The 22783-nt window shown below is 45.8% G+C and overlaps 1 protein-coding gene across 4 annotated transcripts; it reads left to right on the forward strand.

Annotated features, from left to right (window-relative positions):
• The first annotated feature begins 333 nt into the window (after positions 1-333).
• On the forward strand, positions 334-14875 carry mrpl28 (mitochondrial ribosomal protein L28). Of its 4 annotated transcripts, none has more exons than XM_020516571.2 (6): positions 334-461; positions 1850-2151; positions 4110-4262; positions 8248-8382; positions 12219-12305; positions 14602-14875. In XM_020516571.2, the coding sequence occupies exons 2-6, from the start codon at positions 1864-1866 to the stop codon at positions 14698-14700; spliced, it is 762 nt and encodes a 253-aa protein (XP_020372160.1). In that variant the 5' UTR covers positions 334-461; positions 1850-1863; the 3' UTR covers positions 14701-14875. The 4 variants fall into 4 exon arrangements, with proteins under 4 accessions (XP_020372160.1, XP_048474129.1, XP_048474130.1 ...); XM_048618172.1 differs by having other exon boundaries at positions 353-465; XM_048618173.1 differs by having other exon boundaries at positions 450-521.
• The last annotated feature ends 7908 nt before the right edge of the window (positions 14876-22783 follow it).

The raw sequence follows: 22783 nt of genomic DNA on the forward strand, positions 1-22783 counted from the left end.
TTCTGTCCTCTCTGAATTGCTAACAATAGAATGAAATGCACATGAAGCAAATCCTGAAGATTTTCTTCCCTGATGGCAGACTTTTTTGGTTTCTCATTTTGTTTTGCGTTTTTTGGCCGCTGGTGTGATTTGGTGACGTTCCCTTTGCTTCCCGCCTGGCGGACGATTCTGAGACGGTCCCTGCACTCCGGGCATGAGGGCGGGCGTCAGTCGTGATTGCCAGCCATTTTATCCAATCAAAACACGGGACGGCCGTTGTGATTGACAGCCGTTCCGTCCAATTAAATCACGGAAACCGGCCGTGATTGACAAACATTCTTTCCAATCAAAGGGCGAAGCGGCGGTCGTGATTGACAGGCATTTCATCCAATCAAGTGGCGGTATCTGCGGAAGGCCTGTCCCATGGAAGGCGGGATTTCTTGTGTGGGGCCTGCGAGGGCGCGGTGAAGCCTGAGGCTTGAGTGAGTGAGTGAACGAGGGATTGAGGGAAAGAGGCTCCTCTGCTAGCGTTGGGCTTCAATGTACTTTTCCTGTCAGCATCCTCGGAGCTGATTCCCCTTGGGGTTGGGTTTTTATTTGAGGGTTGGTGGGTAGTGCTCTGGAAGTGGTGGTAATGGGGGTAGTTAAAGCGGCCAGGCCCCCCCCCCCCCCCCCCGCCTCCTTCTCAAGGCTCAGCCTCTTCCCAATTCCCAAATACTTCCCCATCCTTTTTCTGGGAATTCCCACCCCAGGTCATGGAGAGGGTGAAAGAGCAGAGGCTGTGTGATGCCTACTGCAGTCGAATAGGCCGCCAGTACCCCTCCCCCTCCCCACGCCTAAGCTGGTCACTCGTGGGGTCGGGCTTTTCTTTGGAGGTTGTGTGCGAAAAGAGGGGAGGAGAGGGTAAGAGATCAGAGTCTGCGATGCCTACTGCAGTCGAATAGGCCAGCAGTACCCCACCTTCTGTGGCAGTGGCCTGTAGGACCCTACCTGAAAAGGCAGAGGCCAGAGGGCACATCTGAGGGAGCTGTGTGGGTTTCTGAAGGGAGGGGGAGGTGAGAGACCGGTGCTTTTATGTTCTGAAGAAGGCTCGCTGGACCCAAAACATTAACCTGACTTCCCTTTATAGATGCTGCCAGACCTCCCGAGATTTTCCGGCAATTTCTGTTTCTGTGAACCCCTTATGTGTTTTTTTTTTCTCACAGCGTAGAGACAGGAGCAGGCCACTCTACCTCTCCTGCCCATTGCTGGCTCCTCAAATGAGCTGCCCCATCGGTCCTACTACACTGACCCTGTCTGGCTTACAGCATTTACGTTTTTCTCCAATGTACCCCCAGACCTGGGAAGAAAGAAACCAAAACAGAAATTGCTGGAGAAACTCCGCAAATCTGGCAGCATCTTGGAGAGAAAACAGTTAACGTTTCGAGGCCAGTGACCCTTAAGTTCTGAAGGAGCAGGTGGGGCTTGAACCCAAGCCTTCTAGCTTACAGATGGGGACAGTACCACTGCACCACAAGAGCTCTTGCTCCTGATTAGTATGTTTGTATCCCACAAAAGCACATCACGTTACTGGTTAGATAAGCTGTTTGTGGTGTTAGTAGCAGGTTAAATATTGGGCCATGACACTGGGGAGAACTTCTTTGCTTACTTTTGTGTGGTTCTTAACATGGGTTCTTAATGTTTCTTCTACGAAGACAGTATCTCTGACAGTGCAGCACTCCCTCATTCCTGCAGTGGGGATATGGGTCTGGAACGGGACCATTGATCCAGCACATCAGAGGTGGCATTACTACCACTGGGGTGGACAGGAGTTGGATCTTGCTGTGCATACTAAACATGCCTTGTTTCCTCTGGACTGACCCCTCTTTAGGTCACATTGGGGTGATGCCCCTCCACAAGTACCCCCCCAAGATCTGGCAATCGCTGCGACTGAAGCAGGGGATTTACGCACGGTTGCCGGCCCATTATCTCTGCTCCCTCGAAGAGAAGCAGGAGCCCACACCGGTTCACTTTAAGCCCCACGGGGTCAAATTCAAGCGGAACCCGCACACCGGGCAACCGGAACGCGTGCAAGATGTGCCGATTCCTATCTACTACCCTCCAGAGTCTCAGAGAGGGCTGTGGGGCGGAGAGGGCTACATACAAGGATTCAGATACGCCAACAACGACAAGGTATGGAGTAACAATGTGGTCCGGACCCAAAGGTTGATCACTTTTGGAATTTTTTTTCCGCCCCTCCCTCCCTCCCTCCCCATTTCAAAAACTTTCAGAATGTCACACTGGCCAAAGACCTGAGCCTTCCTGCGCGATCCCTGCGTTAAGTATAACATTTTCATAGAATCCCTACAGTGTGGAAGCAGGCCATTTGGCCTGTCGTGTCCACACCACCCCTTCAGAGCATCCCACCCAGACCCATTCTGCCACTCTATCCCTGTAACCCTTCATTTTCCACCTATACCCACCTATCCTCCACATCCTGGACACTATGGGGCAATTTAGCGTGGCCAATCCACCTACCGGGCACATCTTTGGACTGTGGGAGGAAACCAGAGCACCCAGAGGAAAACCACACAGACACGGGGAGAATGTGCAAACTCCACACAGTCGTTCGATGGTGGAATCGAAACTGGGTCCATGGTGCCATGAGGCAGCAGCGGCTAACCACTGAGCCACCGTGCTGCCCCATCCTTCAGTTCAAATTGCTCCATTCTCCCTGAAACTTCCTTTTGGCATCCATGGTGACCTCTGCATTCCTCCAATTCATCGAGCTGTTAGATCACAGAAAGGGGTCCGTTCAGCCCATCGACATTGTGCCGGCGTGCTGTAGGGTAATCTGGTCAGTCCCATTCCTCTGCTCTTCGCCTATCACCCTGCAAGTTCATTTCCCTTAAGTGCCTGTCCCGTTCCCTTTTGAAATCAATCATCAACTCTTCCTCCACCCTCCTCATAGGCAGTGAGTTCATGTTCATCACTAGTTGCTGTCTGAAAGAGTTCTTCATCCCCCTCCCTCTTATCTCTTAGAACCTTAAATCTGTCTCTCCCTGGTCCTTAGCTCCTGGACACACCTTTTCTCTGACTCCCATATCTAAACTCATCATCCTATACACCTCGGTAAGATCTCCCCTTAAGCTCCTTTGTTACAAGCAGAATGACCCCAACTTCTCTAAACTAACTTTGTAGCTAAAATCCTTTATCCCTAGAACCATTTTGGTAAATCTCCTCTGCACCCCTTCAAGGACTGTCATATCCTTTGTAAAGTGCAGTGCCTAGACTGGCACAGTGTTTTTGCTGGGGTTTAATCAGAACTTTGTAAAGGGTTCAGTACAGCTTCCTTGCTTTTGACCTTTTGAAACATACAAATTGTTGAGGTGGATAGGGAGATGATGTTTCCGCTTGGGGGAGAATCTAGAAACGGGACACGAATTGAAAATAAGGAGTCAAAGATAAGGTGAAATCTTTCTGACAGAGGATTATGAGTCCTTGGAATTCTTATCAAAAGACAGTGGAAACAGAGTCTTTAAATATTTTTAAGACTTATTTTGGTAAGCAAGGAGCTGAAAGATTGTGGGACAAGCCAGTGGAAATATGGGGTAATCAGAGGAGCTGTAACCTTATTGAATGGCAGAGCAGGACTGAGTGTCTAACCCCTGTTCCTAATATCTACGTTCATGTGTTGAAATATACTCGGTACTTGTATTCATGAAGCTTCAAGATTCTGCTTTGCTGATTGTTGTGCCAACATATCCTGCTACTTTTGATGAACTGCGTGCCTTCAGCTGCCTGGGTCCCAACTCTGGAATTCTATCCCTAAACCTCTGTCTTCCTTTAAGATGTTTCCTTAAATCGACCATTGGTCAACTAGCGTCTCCTTCTGTGAATCCGCCTCAAATTTCCACTTTACAATGCTCTGGGGAAACACTCAAGGTCGGGAGGACAGGACAAGTGGTTGAGCTTGGGACCCGAACAGCTGAAGGTACGGCCACCTGCTATGGAGCGTTTCACACTGGGGATGCTCCAAGGGTCAGAATCGGAGGAGCACGGGCTGAGTAATCCACAGTTTGAAGGCTGGTCCATCACAGCTTGGGTCTGTCACAACGTCCTATCTTTTAACTTTTTTGCCTCCTGTGCAGCTGTCCACACGCTTGAGGAAAACGTGGAAGCCGCAGTTGTTTATGCGAGAACTTTACAGTGAAATCCTGGACAAAACCTTCACTATTCAAGTGACCATGCGGACGCTGGACTTAGTGGACGCTTGTTACGGTTTTGATTTCTACATCTTGAAGGTAAGAGCCTCTCATATTGATTTGCTCCGGCGAGTGTTCTTCCCTCACTGTTGGTCAGGTGCCTGTTCTCTCCTTCACTTTCTAGAGAATCCAGGACTGTCTGTGGCGGGGGGGTTTTCAAGCGACCTGGGATCATATTCTGGCCTGTTGGGATTGCCTTATGAACAAGAGCTGAAAGACTGGGACTCTACTCACTAGAGTTTAGGAAAATGAGAGGCAATCTCATTGAAACAGAATTTTTTCTAAGGTTTTGGAGTAGATTTGTAGCTCGGGTTGTGGTTGGTTGGCTCGCCGAGCTGGTTTGTTCTTCCACAGGCGTTTCGTTACCCTACTTGCTAACATCGTCAGTGCAGCCTCCGATAAAGCGACGGTGTGTTTTCCCGCCTGGTTTTTAAACTCTGGAGTTCGTTGAGCTGGATTGCCTCACTTCCGGTTTCCCTATGTGTATAAACACATAGAACTCAACCCCATATACACTCCACTACGAAGGAAAACCAGAAGTGAGGCAATCCAGCTCAACGGACTCCAGAGTTTAAAAACCAGGCGGGAAAACACACCGACGCTTCATCGGAGGCTGCACTGACGATGTTACCCAGCATGGTAACGAAACGTCTGCAGAACAACAAACCAGATCGGCGAGCCAACCAACCTCAAGATAGAATTTTTAAGTGGCTTGACAGGGTAAATGCTGAGAGGATGTTTCTGCCTCGTGGGAGAGTCTAGGACCGGAGGATATTGTCTCAGAATAAAGGGGTGCCAATTTAAGACTGAAATGAACAGGACTTTCTTCTCTGAGGGTTGTGAGTCTTTGAGACTCCTTGTCACAGAGAGCTGTGGGGGCAGGATCCGTGTGTGTATTTAAGATTGGGATGTATAGATCCTTGATCAGTAGGGCAAGCAAGGATTACGGGAGGGCAGGAAAGTGGACACAAGGAATGTTGGATTAGCCATGATCCTATTGGGTGGTGTGATAGGATTGAGGAGCCAAACAACCTACTTCTGTTCCTATACCTCATGGTCTTATACAGTCATGGAGTCATACAGCACGGAAACCGGCCCTTTGGTCCAACACATCCATGCCATTTGGCTGCATTTGGCCCAAATCCCTCTAAACTTTTCCTATTCATGTACCTGTCCAAATGTCTTTTAAATGTTGTAACTGCTCCTGCATCTACCACTTCCTCTGGCAGTTCATTCGACATACGAACCACTTTCTGGGGGAAAAAGTTGCCCCTCAGGTCCCGTTTAAATTTTTCTCATCTCACCCTAAAAAGTTATGCCCTCTAGATTTGAACTCCTCTACTTTAGGGAAAAGACCTTTGCTATTCACCTTATCAATGCCCCTCATGGTTTTATAACCCTCCATAAGGTCACCCCGAACTTCCTACACTGCGAGGAGAAAAGAGCGAGCCTACGCAGCTTCTCCTTTTAACTCAAACCCTCCAGTCCCGGTGACATTCTTGTAAATCGTTTCTGCACCCCTCCCAATTTAATAATGTCCTTCCTATAGCAGAGTGTTCAGAACTGTACACAGTACGCCAAACGTGGCCTCACTGACAGTGTCCTATATAACTGCAACATAATGTCACAACTCGCATACTCAAGGGACTGAGCGATGAAGGCAAGTATGCCAGATGCTTTCTTCACTACCTTGTCTACCTGTGATGCAACTTTCAAGGAACTATGTACCTGAACCCGTAGGTGTCTCTGTTCGACAACAGTCCCCAGGACCCTGCCATTGACTGTGTAAACCTGCCTTTGCTTCTCTGCCGAAATGCAACACCCTCTATCTTATGGAACAAAATTGTAAAACGTTTCTGCGCCTGGGCATATCTGCTCACTTAGTCTCTCTCCAACTATCCTGAAATCAAAGTCTGGTGGATGCTGGAGTTCAGAAATGGAAACAAACTGTTGGAGAATCTCAGCAGGTCTGGCAGCATTTATAGAGCGAGAAACAGAGTTCAAGTTTTGAGTCAGTTATGACTGTTCAGAACTGAAGAGAAATGGAAATCTGTTGAGGTTTATGCTGTTCGGAAAATGGAGGTGAGTCATGTGGAGCAAAAGGGAAGGTCAGGGATAGCGTAGAGGGTGGGGAAGATTAAATACCAAAGGATTAAGAGAAGAAAAGACAGAGTCATAAAGTCATACAACACGGAAACCGATCATTCGGTCCAACTTGTCAGCGCTAACCAGTCATCCCAACCTGACATAGTCCCACTTACCAGCATTTGGCCCATATCCCTCTAAACCCTTCCTATTCATGAACCCATCCAGATGCCTTTTAAATGTTGTAGTTGTACCAGCCTCCACCACTCCCTCTGGCAGCTCATTCCATACATGTACCACCCTCTGCCCTTTAGGTCCCTTTTAAATCTTTCCCCTCTCACCTTAAACCTATGCCCTCTAGTTTTGGACTCCCCTAACCTGGGGAAAAGGCCTTGACTACTCACCCTATCCATGCCCTTCATGATTTTATAAATCTCTATAAAAGCACCCCTCAGCCCCTGATGTCATCCAGTGAAAGAAACCCCAGCCTATTCAGCCTCTCCCTGTAGCCAAACCCTCCAGTCCTGGCAACATCGTTATAAACCTTTTCTGCACCCTCTCAAGTTTAACAACATCCTTCCCGTAGAAGGGGGACCAGAATTGTACACAGTATTGGCTTTACCAATCAGCTGAGACATGTAGTGTCTGTTTCATGATCCTCCTCCCACCAATGGGAACAGTTTCTCCTGGGTTCACACCCTTCGTGACTTTGGTTACTGTTATCAAATCTCCTCTCGACCTTCTCCGCTGAAGAGAGCGGGATCTGGATGCCCCAGTGTTTCCTTTATTAATGGTAGTCCTCCCAGAAGAGCTAGTCAGCTGGCACCACAGGCTCAAGGGGTCGAATGGCGTACTCCTTACTTATATAAAGAGATGGGCGCACCAAGACCCCTGATTTTTAACCTGACTCAGCTGGGGTGAAAAGGCGAGGTAACTTGCCCTCCATTACATGTTTTTTTATGTTGGCTGAAAATAGCCAAAGTCTCTTGGAAGTGGTAATCGTTGTAGAGAAAAGACAAAGCATCCAGAATAAGTGTTAATAGCAGAATAAACGTTGGCTCCGACTGAAAGGGAAAACAAGATACAGACCCTGCGGGTGAGTGGGGGGGAGGAAATGCTATCAAAATGGAACAAGTTGTTGAACTCAACTTTGAGCCTAGAAAGCTGTAAAGTGGCTAATTGGAAGATGTGGTGCTGTTGCTTGAGCCTGCATTGTGCTTCACTGAGGCTCTGCAGCAGGCCAAAGATAGAAGTGAGAGTGTAAGAACAAAATGATGAATTGAAATGACAAGCGACTGGAAAGTGTGGGTTTTGCTGGCGTTGTGTTTTTACTTTCAGACAGAACTGACCTTCATTCTGTTATTAACACCTACTCCGGACTTATGAACTAAATAAAACTAATAATCATGATTTATAACATTGTTAGGGACAATCATTGAAATAAAAAATAAAATGTAACACAAAAGGATTGCACCAAATAATTCTGTCAGTATGCAAATAATTAAAGTACGTTACACAATGTAGGTTGCTTTAATTTACAGATTAGAAGTGTAAGCTGCCCTGGAATCTGCATTTCATTATGAAGTTCAGAGATGAGATGTTGTGAGAATGAGTTCATTAAATTTTCAATCATTTGCCTATTACTTGAGGTTCGCAGAGGATGGTGCGTAAATGGAATGAGTGCCAGAGCAAGTGGTAGAGGCAGGTACAGTTACAACATTTTAAAAGATATTTGGACAGGTATGTGAATAGAGAAGGTTTAAAGGGATATGGGCCACAGGCAAAATAGCTAGTTTAGTTTGGGGAGACCTGTTCGGTGTGGACGAGTTGGGCCGAGGGCCTGTTTCAATGCTGTATGACTCTGACTCTGTCCTGGGAAATTGACCTCTCAGCGGACCAGCCATTTATTTGTTTTATTTTGATACGAATCATTTTCCAGACGCCCAAGGTCGACCTGAATTCAAAGCTGGGGATGGATCTAAAAAGGGTAATGCTCCTGAGACTCGCTCGCAAGGACACAGAGCTTTACCCCGACGATGCAGAGAAACGGGAGCTCATCTATAACAAATACAAGGTATGGTGCAGGCCTTGGAATATAGAGGCACTGTATTTCTCGTGGGACGTGGTTGTCGCTGGGCAAGACCCACTTTTGGGACAAGCCCATTACTGATTTGCCCTTTGAACTGAGTGACTTGCTTGGCCATTTCAGAGGGGATTTAAGAGTCAGCCATGTTGCTGAGAGTCTGGAGTAACATGAAAGTTACTACCTTCAAGGGTGTTAGTGAACCAGATGGGTGTTTTATTTTAATTACCATTGATGACGGTCGTCAGAAATCAGATTTCAACTCCAGATTTATGAATTGAGTTTAAATTCCACCAGCTGCCTTGGTGGGATTTGAAGCCTTGTCCATTAGTCTGGCCTCTGGATTACCAGTCCGGTGACTTTAGCAAGAGAGCACCATCTTCCCCATTCTCCCTTTACAAAGATTCGAGGTTGCAACATACAGTGGGCCAAATGGAGACGTCCTTCATCTTGCTGACCCTGTATGAGAGCTGTCCTACTTTCTCCACTCCTTCCTTTCTGAATGGCACAATGCCACTCCAGCGTAGTATTTCAGACCCACACCACTGATTACTTAAAAATCCTTCTCCTCAGTGTCTCCTCTGCTCCTTTCTCTCAGTGCCCTCTAGTTCTCGGATCCTTTCCCCAGCGGGAACAGCTTCTCCCCATCTGTTCTGTCCTGGCCCTTCGTGGTTTTGGCACATCTCCATGAAATCTCCTGTCAATCTTCTCCTTTTGCTGCAATCTCTCCAACCTACCTTCACACCTACAGTTTTTTTTCTTTTCTTTATTCGTAACGGGATGAGGGTGTCTTTCACCAGGCAGCATTTATTGCCCATCCCTAATTGCCCAGAGGGCAGTTCAGAGTCAACCACATTGCTGTGGGTCTGGAGTCACATGTAGACCAGACCAGGTAAGGATGGCAGTTTCCTTCCCTAAAGGACGGTAGTGAACCAGATGTGTTTTTCCAACAATCAACAATAGATTCATGGTCATCATTAGATTCTTAATTCCAGATATTTTATTGAATTCAAATTCCACCATTTGTCGTAGTGGGATTCGAACCCAGGTCCCCAGAATATTACCAGTCCAGCGATAATACCACTAGGCCATCACCTCCCCTTTAAAAGTACCTTACCCTGAATCTCGTCCACACTTTCCGCTGTGCCTTCACACCCTTCCTAAAGTGTGGGACCCAGTGCCCCAGTTAAGGCCAAAACAGTCTCTCAACTTCCTCACTAATGTACTCTAAGTAGTTGATTTTTAAAGCCCAGTATCCTAAGTGCTTTTCTAATCCTTTTCTCAACCTATTCTGCCAACTTCAATGATTTGTGCATACACAGATATTTTTTATGAACCTGTACAGACACATTATAATACACCTGGGAGCAGGTGGGTGCCTTCTGGCCCAGAGGTAGGGACATTACCACTGTGCCACATATATCCCCAGGTTCCACTTGCAGCCCTCAGTCCCACACCTAATTTTAAATGAAGGGATGCTTTAAATTTGTTGCAAGGTGAGGGAGTCCCATCACATGGCAAGGTTAGACATGCCAGGGTTATTCTCCTCTATGCAGTGAAGTTTGAAGGCAGGAGATCAACGATGAGAGGCGTTTGAGCATAGTCCTATCAGGCTTGTTCCAACAAAATCTGAGATCAAGGCTGATCTGCAGCCAGCTCCATGAACCACTGAAGAAGATTGAAGGAAAATTTAATAGCAAAGTTCAAAATGACGAGGGGTTTAGGCAGAGCAAATAAGGAGAAACTGTTTCCAGTCGTAGCAGGGTCACTAATGAGATGGGTACAGATTTAAGACCAGCAGCAACAGAACCAGAGAGCAGGCAAGAGCTCTTATTTTACTCAGAGTTATAGTGATTTAAAATTTGTTGTAAGAAAGGCCAGTGGAAGCAGGTTCAGGAGCAACTTTTAAAAGGGGTTTGGCAAGGAGAAATATATAGGGCCATGGGGAAGGAGTTGCAGGGTTAGTGCTAATTGGAGGAGCCTGGAGTATTGCATTCAGATTTGCTCCCTTAGCGAAGAACGATAGCCCAGGCTTAGACAGATGCCACCAATGTTCAGCCTAGGATGATGGCACATCATACAGAGGGCGGTGGATGTTTGGAATGCACTGTCTGGGAGGGTAATTGAGGCAGTAACATCAAAACCTTTAAAAAGTACTTGGATGAGCACTTGAAATGTCAAAGGCTATGAGACTGAGGAGACCAGGCTTGTGCTCTGTAGAATTTATGAGAATGAGAGGGGCTGCCATTGAAGCTTACAAATTTCTTACAGGGTAAATGCAGGAGGTTTCCTCTGTTGGGGGACATTGTAACATCAGGGACGTCAATTGGAACTCTACAGGACTTTGGTTAGGCCACAGCTACAGTACTGTGTGCAGTTCTGGTCACCACACTATAGGAAAGCTATGATTGCACTGGAGGGGGTGAAAAGGAGATTCACCAGAATGTTGTGTGCGATGGCACAGTTTAGTTAGGAAGAGAGGCTGGATAAGCTCGGATAAGTTTAGAACAGAGGCTGAGATTGAGGTGTATAAAATCATACAGAAGGCGGTGGATGTTTGGAATGCACTGTCTGGGAGGGTAGTTGAGGCAGTAACATCAAAACCTTTAAAAAGTACTTGGATGAGCACTTGAAATGTCAAGGCTATGAGCCAGGTGTTGGAAATGGGACTAGTGTATATTTAGTGTCGGTGTTGATGTGCCTAAGTCCCCTTCTGTACTCTGATTCTATGATAGATTTCTTGATGTTAAAGATATCAAGAAATGTGGGGCTAGTGCCGGATCTTTCAAAGAGCTGGCATGGGCTCAAGGGGCTGAATGGTCCTCTGTGATATATTGTTCTGCAAGATTAAACTGAGGTAGAATTAAATTTAAAATACCACAAGCAGAAAATAATCAAGAAAACTTATAGAATACGAGCCCTTATATCTAGAAGATACAAGGGTGTGGAAGTTTTGCTGAAGTTATACGAACCTGGTTAGACCCACTTGGAGTACTGTGAGCAGATTGGGCTGTACAACGTAGAAAGGATATTTTGGCCTTGGAAGAAGTAAAATATAAGTTTACGAGAATGACACCTGGACTTTAGGGGTTAATTTACAAGGAGAAAGTCAGCCTATTTTCTCCAGAATTGAGAAGTTTAGGTGGTGACCTGGTTGAACTCTTCAAGATGTTAACTGGAAACGATGGTAGATCGAGATAAACTATTTCCAGTGTTTAAAGATTCAAGAATTATAGAATCTCTAAGTGCAGGTAGAGGCCATTCAGCCCATCAAGTCTGGACTGACCCTCCGAGGAGCATCCCACTCTATCCCTGTAATCCCACATTTACTATAGTTAACCTACCCAGCCTGCACACTACGGGCAATTTCCCACTGCCAATCTATCTAACCTGCACATCTTGCGACTGTGGGAGGAAACCGGAGCACCCAGAGGAAACCCACACAGACACGGGGAGAATGTTCAAACTCCACACAGTCACCGAAGGTTGGATTCGAACCTGGGTCCCTGGCATTGTGAGGCAGCAGTGCTAAACACTGTGCTGCCTGGTAGAACTAGTGGGTATGGTCTAGAAATTGAGCCAGACTGTTCAGGGTGGTAGAATTTGGGAATTCTCTTCCACATATGGCAGTTGAAGCCAGAACATTCGTTAATTTTAAATCTGAGATGGACAGTTTTTTGGTTAAGCAAAGATATTAAGGGATACGGGCTAAAGGCAGATACATGGAGTTGGGCCACAGGTCAGCCATGATCTCATTGAATGGTGGAACAGGCTCAAGGGGCTGAATGGCCTACTCCTGTTCCTGTGTAATTCTTTGTGTGTTGCAGGCATTTGTAATTCCTGAAGAGGAAGCAGAGTGGGTTGGTCTGAGCCTTGAGGAAGCTGTGCAGAAACAGATGCTGCTGGAGAAGAAGGTAAGTTAAAATTCCAACTAAACCTGTGTCAACCACAGCCTCCTGTTTCTAAAAAAAAAATGTAGACAGTAGGTTGCGCTTGTATTTAAAGTGGGCAGTGGAGCTAGAGTGGTTGAGTGGGGTCTACCATAAAATTTGATTATCTAGCATCCTGCCAACTGTAACCTCTGATATCCCCCTCTCCCGGACATCACTGTACTATATAAAATAGCAGTTATGACTGTAATAATTGTAAAAGGACTGGCTAAAATACATTTCCCTCGGTATTCTCTGTGATAAAAATCAAAGTTGGAGAGGCTCCCAGCGTCTGCAAGTTATGGTTTACAGCAAGACATTTACATTCAATTCCCACTATTACCTGAGAACTGCAATAAATTAACTGGCATATTTGATTTACTAGCACATCCAACCTCAGTGCTGGATAGCACAGATTTTACTGTAATTTAATAGCTAGTTCATGAGGCTGGCAGAGGTACACTGGGCAGAATGACCTCCTTGTGTGCGTCATCAATCTATGAAAAGGGAACATGATCGTCTTTTATATAAAAAAAAACACCACCCAGTAGAAAGTAGGTTGCTTGACTGGCACCCTGTTCGCCACCTTAAGCTTTCATTCCTCCCCAACTGAAACACTGGTAGTGATGTGTACTACCTACATAGTGCACTGCGTTAGTTTGGTAAGGCTCCTTTGACAGCCCCTTCCAAACCCAGAACTTAACCGCTTAGAAGAGCAAGGGCAGCAATGGCACACCACCACCTGGAAGTTCTTCTCCAAGGTATCCCATCCTAACTTTTTGTTTTAATTCACTTAAAGGGTATGGGTGATGCTGACTTGGTCAGCATTTATTCCCTATCCAAAGTTGTCCTTGAGAAAGTGGTGGTGAGCTGTCTTCTTGAACCAATGCAGCCCATTTGATGTCGGTAGACCCAAAATGGACACAGAACGAGTTCCAAGATTTTGGTTCAGCCACACTGCAAGAATGGTGATATTAAAAACCTCTCTTGAGCTCATCCAACACCGACCCAGTAATGAACCAGGTGGGTTTTTCCGACAATTGACAATGGATTCATGGACATCGTTAGATTCTTAATTCCCGATATTTTATTGAATTCAAATTCCACATTCTGCTGTGGCAGAATCGAACCCAGGCCCCTGGCGCTGTGAGGCAGCAGTACTAACCACTGAGCCACCGTGCCGCCCCTCCAGGGGAGGCAATAGCCGAGTGGTATTATTGCTGGACTGTTAATCCAGAGACCTAGATAACATTCTGGGGGCCTGGGTTCGATTCCCCCTTGGGTGACTGTCTGTGTGGAGTTTGCACATTCTCCCCGTGTCTGTGTGGGTTTCCTCCGGGTGCTCCGGTTTCCTCCCACAGTCCAAAGATGTGCAGTTTAGGGTGGATTGGTCATGCTAAATTGCCCCATAGTGCCCGGGGATGTGTAGATTAGGTGGGTTTGGGGATTGGGTCTGGGTGGGATGCTGTGAGGGTCGATGTGGACTGGTTGGGCCAAAGGCCACATTGTTTCCACGCTGTAGGAATTCTATGGATCTATTCTATGGATTACTCCAAAACAGGGTGGTGAGTGGTTTGCAGGGTTTCTCACAGGGGTTGGTGTTCCCATGTATCTGCTGCCCTTGTCCCTCAAGATGGAAGTGGTTACGAACTTGGAAGCCTTGGTGAGCTGCTGCAGCTACTGAGCATCAGTGATGGAGGGAGTGAATGTTTGTGGATATGATACCAATCAAACAGGTCGCTTTGACCTGAATACTGTTGAGATTCTTGAGTGTTATTGGAGCTGTGCTCATTGAGCAAGTGGGGAGTATTCCGTTACACCGTTGGTGGACAGGCTTTGAGGAGTCAGGAGGTGAGTTACTCTCTGAAGAGCTCCTAGCATCTGACCTGATTTCATAGCCACAGTATTTCTATTGCTAGTCCACTTCAGGTCCTGTAAATATACAGTTGTCCTTCCACTGCCCTTGGGCCAAAATTCTTGAACATTCTCCCTAACAGCACTTTGGGTATACCTACAGCACACGGACGGCAGTGGTTCAGGATGGTGGCTTATGACCACCACCTCAAAGGCATTCAGGAATGGTCAACAAAACATGACCTCGCCAGTGATGCCCGTATCCCAGGAAGGAATGAATGAAGAAAAGCTGATATCCCCCCTTCTAATGTTCAGATCTCTGCAACTTGCTGATTGGGGGAAAATAACAAAGGCTAAATGACTGGGATCTTGGGCAGTGAACTTCATACCGGGCAGTCTTAACACATTTCTCAAAATTGTATTTCAGGATCCTGTGCCGCTGTTTAAAGTTTACGCTGAGGAACTAGCCCATGAACTGAGCTTGCAGAAATTGTCAGAGCCAGTGGTCATAGGAAATAAATCGTAACGGAGCATGGCCCCTTTAAGACCATCAGAGCCGCAGGTTATTTAACCAATGAAAGATGTGTTTTGATGATGCTGTTGTCAGCTGACCTCTTTGCTAATGTTGACGAGAAACCTCAAAGGTTAAAGTGACTGAACTTGTGACTTGAAGTCCAAATTAAAAGACTTTTTTTTGTACAGTAAGTAGTCAAACCACCTTGTGAAACGTGATTGTTAATTAACATTCTTTCCTTTGAATAATAAGACGAGGAATATTTTCACGTGTTGGTGTTCCTCATTCTGTCAGGAAAACAGTTACTGGAATCCCTTCTAAACACCCAGAGGGTTCAAATCATTTAAACTTTGTTTACATTAGGGTTACAATCTGGAACCAAGGCCCTCAGTCAACCTTGTCAAACATTAAATAAAAACCGAAAGAACTGCGGATGCTGTAAATCAGAAACAGAAATCACTGGAAAAGTTCAGCAGGTCTGGCAGCATCTGTGGAAAGAAATCAGAGTTAACGTTTCGGGTCAAGTGACCCTTCATCAGAACTTTACGCAGTTACACTGCGTAGAGGCAAGTAGACCCTATTGTGTTTCCCCACCCTGCTGTCATATCTCTTTATTTATCGTTGGCTGCAATTCTGTAGACTTTTTAAAAATTTGTTCATGGGATGTGGGTGTCGCTGGCTGGGCCAACATTTTTTGCCCATCCCTAATTCTCTAGGAGGTAGTTAAGAGTCTCGACCTCTTTCAAGTCCGTTTTGATTTATCCCCCTCCTATCTCTCCCTCACCTTTTGGTCTGCATTGCCCTTAACAGACTTTGTATATAAATTAGTCAATCGAAAGACACGATTGATTCACGGCTGGTGAGTAATAGATGAAAAATACCATGGGCGATTTGTGGTGGGGGGACAATATACCATTCGGTTGTGTGTTAGAGCACTTCTGGATAGTAGGGACAAATTAATAAAAAAAAAGGCTGGTATTTGCTGCTTAATAGGTGGAAATTGCCACAGGTGATGTTTTGTATGATATCACTTCCAGATATGAGGGTAAAAAAGTGTCAACAACATTGCTATGAGTCTGGAGTCACATGTAAGCCAGCCTGGCTAATGATGGCAGCTTCCTTTCCCTAAAGGACAGTAATGAACCACATGGGTTTTAATAACAGTGCTAACACAGTCATCATTAGGCTAACCTTTTATTCCAGATTTTTTATTATTGAATTCAAATTTCAACATCTGCCTTGATGGGATTTGAACCCATGACCCCACAACATTGGCTTTGCTTCTTGAATCAGGAATCACATGAGCTAAAGTTGACCCTGCAACATGTGAATTGGAGAAATGTAATGCAGAACGACGCCATTTGGCCTGTCGTGTCTATGCTAGCGCGCTGCAAGCAAGCCTAGTCCTGCTCCCAAACCTTTTCCCTGTGGCCCTGGAAATCTTTCCTTTTCCAATAACGATCTAGTTTTCTTTTGAAAGCCACAGTTGAACCTGCGTCCTCCATACTCTCAGGCAGCACATTCCAGATGTTAACAACTTGCTGCATAAAAATTATCTCCTCATGTTAGCTTCACTTCTTTTGCTAATGTCTATATCTGTTTTCTCTGAAACTCGATCCTTGTACCAATGGGAGCAGTTTCTCTTTATTTAATCTGCCCAGACCCTTCATGATTTTGAATACCTCTATCAAATGTCCTTTCCATTTTTTTCTTCTCCAAAGAGAACAGCTCCAACTTCTCCAATTTATCTACGTAACTGAAGTCTCACATCCTCTAGTGTCGTTCTCGTGAATCTTTTCTGCATCGTCTCTAATGTCCTCACATCCTTTTCGAAGTATAGTGTCCAGAACTGGGCACAGTCTGTCGCTGCCCACCACCCCCCCACCCCAACCCCCGAAATCACTGACTGAATTAACCCAAGCTGCGGAGGTTGAGTAAAAATCTCAAGGTATGATGTGGAAAGGTTGGTGATGTTCCTGTGTTTCAAGTAAAGAGGAAGGCCAGTATGTCAAAGGCAAAAATGCTTTCTCACTCGATCAGTGAGAAGCTACGGTCCCACTGGATCCCCTCCCTGCCGTTCTACCTCAGAGGGCTCTGTGCTTTCTTGGTCCGTGGCTGCTAATTTTTAACCCATGCTATGCCTTGTATCTTGCCTGTTTTCCATTCAGGACTAGGCCATGTCTAGACTGTGGGGCTGGACTGAGGCATCCCAGATGGGCTTGGGGGGAACCTTGGGCAGCTGTGTGGTTTAGTGGTTAGCACTGCTGCCTCACAGCTCCAGAGACCTATGTTGGCTTCCAGCCTTGGGCAACTGTCTGTGCGGAGTTTGCACATTCTCCCTGTGTCTGTGTGCTCTGGTTTCCTCCCACAGTCCAAAGATGTGCAGGTTAGGGTGGATTGACCATGCTAAATTGTCCCAAAGTGTCCAGGGATGTGCGGGTTAGGTGGATTGGCCATGGGAAACACAGGGTTACAGGGATAGGGTAGTGGGATAGATCTGGGTGGTGTGCTGTTTCGAGGGATGGTGTGGACTCGATGGGCCAAATGGCCTGCTCCAAACTGTCGGGATTCTATGAAACAACAGTACAAAGGAGCCATGTCCTAGATGCAGCTGCTAATCAGGTGCCGACTTGAGTTGAGGAACAACATTGTCACCTTTTTAAACTGGAAGTTTGTGGGTTTGAGCCCAGTATCTGGGAATTGAGTTCAATCTCAGTTGATGTTCCACTTTGGTACTGAGGGAGTGCTGCACTGTTAGAGCAGCCAGCTTTTGGATGTGGCATTATATTGAGTCTGTTTGTGTGGATCACACTGTACTGAAGCTTCCTGATGAACAACCAGTATCATCCAAAGACACTTGCCAATCACCGCATTGTGATTTGTTGGATCTTACTGTGCAGAATATAGTTACTGAAAGTACTTATATTATTCCTGACAGTGCTGTGCGTGTGCTCTACTTGGGTATCGTTCCTGACAGCACTGTGGGTGTGCCTACACCCTAAGGATTTCAGCAGTTCAAGAAGGCAGCTCAGCACCAGCAGCTTCTTGAGGGCAGTTAAGGGATGGATAATAAATGTTGGCCCAGCAAGTGACATCCACGTCCCACAAACAAATGCAAAGCAAAACACATTAATTTGGTGCAGTTGACATTCTGTGGGATGTGTTCTACCTACCTCACGATCAATTTAAGATAATCGAAGCTGTACCATTGCTGGTTTATGTTGTTAGTTGATACGTTCTTAACAGAGGGATCTGTTCTCTGCAGACTATGGGAATAATGTTCAAGCATTGGGTCTTTTTTGAATTACCCAGGAGCTTGGGGAGCCAGTGGTTTCCCTTTGGTTGACCATGTGTCAGCTAATCAACCATTGCTATATAACCATCAGTTAGTGCCAGCCCAAGCTGACTCTCAGTCCCGAGGCTCCAGCTTAAAGCTCCTGGCTTCAGCTCCTGTTATGGCATCAAGTGCAGTTTAGATTTAATTAATAATTCTCAAATTGAAAGCTAGTTTCAGTGATGGGTGACCAACTGTCATCAACTTGCATCAAAACCCGCCTGGTTCAGGAGATCCTTGCCTGGCTTGGCTTCCATGTGACTCCAGGCCCAAAGCAATGTCGTTGACTTTTAAGTGCCCTCTGAAATGGCCAAGCAAACCAAAAGTGTTGGAAGAGAACCAGAGCAGCACGGTGTCTCTGGTTAGCACTGCTGCCTAACAGCGCCAGGGATCTGGGTTTGACTCCACCCTCGGGCGACTGTGTGGAGTTTGCATGTTCTTCCCATTTCTGTGTGGTTTTCCTCCAGGTGCTCTGGTTTCCTCCCAGAGATGTGCAGGTTAGGTTGGATCGGCGATGCTAAATTGTCCATAGTGTCCAGGGATGTGCAGGCTAGGTGGGTTAGCCATGGGAAATGCAGGGATACAGTAAGGGTAGGTCTTGGTGGGATACTCTTCAGTGGGTCAGCGTAGACTCAATGGGCCAAATCGCCTGCTTCCACACTGTAGGGATTAAAACTAAATCCTGGAACCTGTGCCACTACAGGACTCAATACCCAGTATCAGTTGTAGCACTGTAATCTCTGATTTCAAAGAGCTTTAGGTTCAAGTCACACACCAAAAATTTGGCCAGAAAAATCTATTCCAAGAACAATATTCTTTGTATACTACTGATGGAGTGCAACACTGTCATGGTTTCTGTCTTTTGGATGAGACATTAAAGTGAGACCTTGTCAGGCTTTGTGGATGGAGATAAAAGACTGTGTGCCTGCTATTTCGAGCAAGAGGTTTCCTTAATGTGTGGACTGGTGTTTACCTCACCATCACCATCACTTAAGATAGCATGTTACTGGGCTGCTGCTTGTGAAGGTTGTGCACAATTTGGCAATGCTTCTAGAATCCCTGCAGGCCATTTGGCCCATCCAGTCCACAGTAACCCTCCAAAGAGCATCCCATTCAGACCCAGCCCCAGCCCACTCTACATATCCCTGTAAGGCTGCATTTCCCATGGCTAAATCTTTGAGCCTGCACAACCCCGGACACTGTGGACAATTTAGCATGGCCAGTGCACCTAACCTGCACATCTTTGGACTGTGGGAAACCCACACAGACACAGAGAGAATGTGCAAACTCCACACAGACTGTTTCTAAAGGTGGAATCAAACCTGGGTCCCTGGCGCAGTCAGACAGAGTGTTAGCCACTGAGCCACCATGCTGCCCAACAGGTTGCAGCAGGTCATGTCACTAAAGCATCATGTTGATTGTGAAGTGTCTTGGGAAGGTCTTGAGTTTGTGAAAGGTGCTAGAAGGATGCAACTTGGGGGAAGAGGAGGAATTAGCAATAAAGTGGGACCCTAGCTTGAAAGGAAAGTTACATTGAATTATGGATTTCTGAGAGAAAGAAGAATCAATGATAATAGAATTTTGTTGCTTTGTATTATTTCATTTACTCCTTCATGGGCCATGGGTGTCACTAGCAAGGCCAGCACTTGCTTCCCCTGAGTGGCTTGCTGGGCTGTTTCAGAGTCAACCACATTGTTGTGTGTCTGGAGTCACATCTAGGCAAGACTGGGTAAGAATGGCAGATTTTATTTCTCAAAGAACATTAGTGAGTCAGATGGGATTTTAACGACTGCGCCACCTTCATTTCCAAATTTTGAGTTTGAATTCGACCAAATGCTCTAACCATGGGGTTTGAACCCACATTCCCAGCGCATTAGCCTGTGGCTTACTAATCCACTGACACAATCACAATGCCACTGTTTTCTGTTTCATGAGCTCTCAACAGGAACCTGATCTGTCCTTTATAAATCAGGCAAGGCAAACGAAAGGCGTTTTCGCTGAGACAGGTCACTGCGGTAAAAGGAGACAGACCCGAGCAGGCAAAAGTGACACTCAATAAAGCAAATAAGGTGCAAGTGTTTCCATCGACAGAAGGGTCAGTTACCAGGATTTAGCTGATCAGAAAAAGAACTAGAATCAAAAATCCGGAGAACATATACTGTGTGTAGTTTTGACCTCTACAGTTAAGGAAGGATGCATGTACCTCCGAGCCTCCGTGGTGGAGTTGTCACAATCATTCAGCACGGAAACAGACCCTACGGTCCAACCAGTCCATGCTGATCATAATCCCAAACTAAACTAGTTCCACCTGCCTGCTCCTGGCCCATATCCTTCCAAACATTTCCTATCCGTAAACTTATCATAATGTCTTTTAAACATTGTAATTGTACCCACATCCACAATCCTCTGCAAGTTCATTCCACATGCTGTACAAAAAATTTGTCCCTCATGTCTTTTTTAAAATCTCTCTTCTCTCACCATAAAAACATACCCCCTAGTCTTGAAATCCCCACCCTAGGGAAAAGTCAACTATCATTAACTCTGTCTATACCCCTCATTATTTTATAAATTTCATTAAGGTCGCCCCTTGACCTCCTATACTCCAGTCCTATGGTGAGAAGCTGAGTGAATTGTATATATATTCACTAGACCTTAGAAGAATGAGAGGTGATTAAAATTGAAACATTCAAGATTTTTTCTTTATTCATGTGTGGGTGTTGCTGTCTGGGCCAACATTTATTGCCCATCTCTAGTTGCCCTTAAGGTGGTGGTGAGCTGTTCTCTTAATGTATCTGCAGCACATAGGCTGCAGTGATTCGTGTTAGGAACTTATCAGGATAGATACTGAGAGCTTGTTGCTCCCTATCTGGGGAAGGTAGAACACAGGAGCACAGGCTCAAGGTAAGCGGCAGATCATCTAGGACTGAGATGAGAAACGTCTTCACTCAAAGAATTATGAATCTTTAGAATTCCCCACCTCAGAGTTGTGAATGCACCATTGTTTGAACACAATTGAGACAGGGATAGATGGATTTATTGGATTTTCAAGGAATTGGGGATTTGAGAAGTGGATGGGAAAGTGAGGTTGAGACAGAAGAACACCCATGATCATATTGAGTGGAAAAGCATGCTCGAGGGGCTGAATGGCCTACTGCTGCTCCTAATTCATATCTTATATTTCTTAATCTGGTTGTGGTGATGCACGGCAATGGAAGTAAATGAAATAGTAACTTTCAAAACGATAGGGGATAAATAGTTGAAGAAAATGTCACAGGGCTATGGAAAAGGGGCATGGTACTAATTGGAGACCTGTCTCAAAGAACCAGCATAGGCAGGATGGGCCGAATGGCCGCCTCCAGTGTTATTTACTTCCGAGATTTGACAAATGTCCAAAGTGTGACCTAAGATTTGCATTGATAATTTGAAAACAAATCAGAAAATATTCATTTTTCTGTGAAAAATCCAAACAGTTGTTTGTTCTAACAATAAATGTTACAAGAACAAACATATGAATTATGGGCCATTCAGCCCCTTTAGCCTGCTTTGACACTCAATAAGATCATAGCTAATCTGATTGTAGCTTTCACTCCACCTTTCCACCTACCACCAGTAACTGTTGACTCCCTTGTCAGTCAAGAATGTATCCACCTCTGCCTCAAAAATTATTGTCAGAAGGCACACAATACCCGGTTACAGCCCAACAGGTTTATTTGAAATCACAAGTTTTTGGAACACTGCTCCTTTGTCAGGTGAAGTGAGGAGCAGCGCTCCGAAAGTTTGTGATTTCAAATAAGCCTGTTGGACGATAACCTGGTGTCGTGTGACTTCTGACTTTGTCCACCCCAGTCCAACACTGGCATCTTCACATAAAAAAATTATTCACTGGTCCCGTTTCCAGGGTAAGAGTTTCACAGACTCACGACTGTTTGAGATCATAGAATCCCTACAGTGTGGAAACAGGCCCTTCAGCCCAACAAGTCCACACTGACCATTGGAGCATCACCCACACCCACACCCCTGAACACTGTGGGCAATTTAGCATGGCCAATCCAGCTAACCTGCACATCTTTGGACTTGTGGGAGGAAACCGGAGCACCCGGAGGAAACCCACGCAGACACGGGGAGAATGTACAAACTCCACACAGACAGTTGCCTGAGGCTGGAATCGAACCCAGGTCCCTGGTGCTGTGAGGCAGCAGTGCTAACCGCTGAGCCACTGGGCTGCCCCCCAAATGGAAATGCCCCCAAAGATGGAGCCACAGTGTTTGCAGTCTCTTTGCCTTTGCATGAGCTGACCTCACGTTTACTTAACGTGAATTAGATATCTAAGTATTAGATGGGCAGATGCCTGGCCTTTCACAGCAGAGTTTTTTTATCTGATATAATGTTAATCTCATGTAATATCAAGTTCTGTGATGCTGCACTCTCGATGCCACAGGGCGTTTTCAAACATCTTCGGAAGAAAGTCTCATCTGTTACACTTTAGTTCTCGATCTGTTGCAAACAGTTTTGCTTAAAAATGAAGCTGCTGGGCTGACTTGGGAAGCAGTTAAAACTGCAGAGAGGGAAGCAGACTTCATGCTTCAGGTCGGAGAGCTGGAGACAGATCATCAATCCACAATCTTACCTCTTTCTCTCTCCGCAGAGGCTCCCAGACCCGCTGAGCATTCCTTGTGTATTCTGATTTCAGATTTATAGCATTTTGCATTGGTCAAGTTGCTTTGTGTTTGCTAGAGTATTATATAAACGCAGAATAACTGC

The sequence above is a fragment of the Rhincodon typus genome, chromosome 39, assembly GCF_021869965.1.
Source record: "Rhincodon typus isolate 14 chromosome 39, sRhiTyp1.1, whole genome shotgun sequence".
In the NCBI taxonomy this organism is placed as follows: domain Eukaryota; kingdom Metazoa; phylum Chordata; class Chondrichthyes; order Orectolobiformes; family Rhincodontidae; genus Rhincodon; species Rhincodon typus.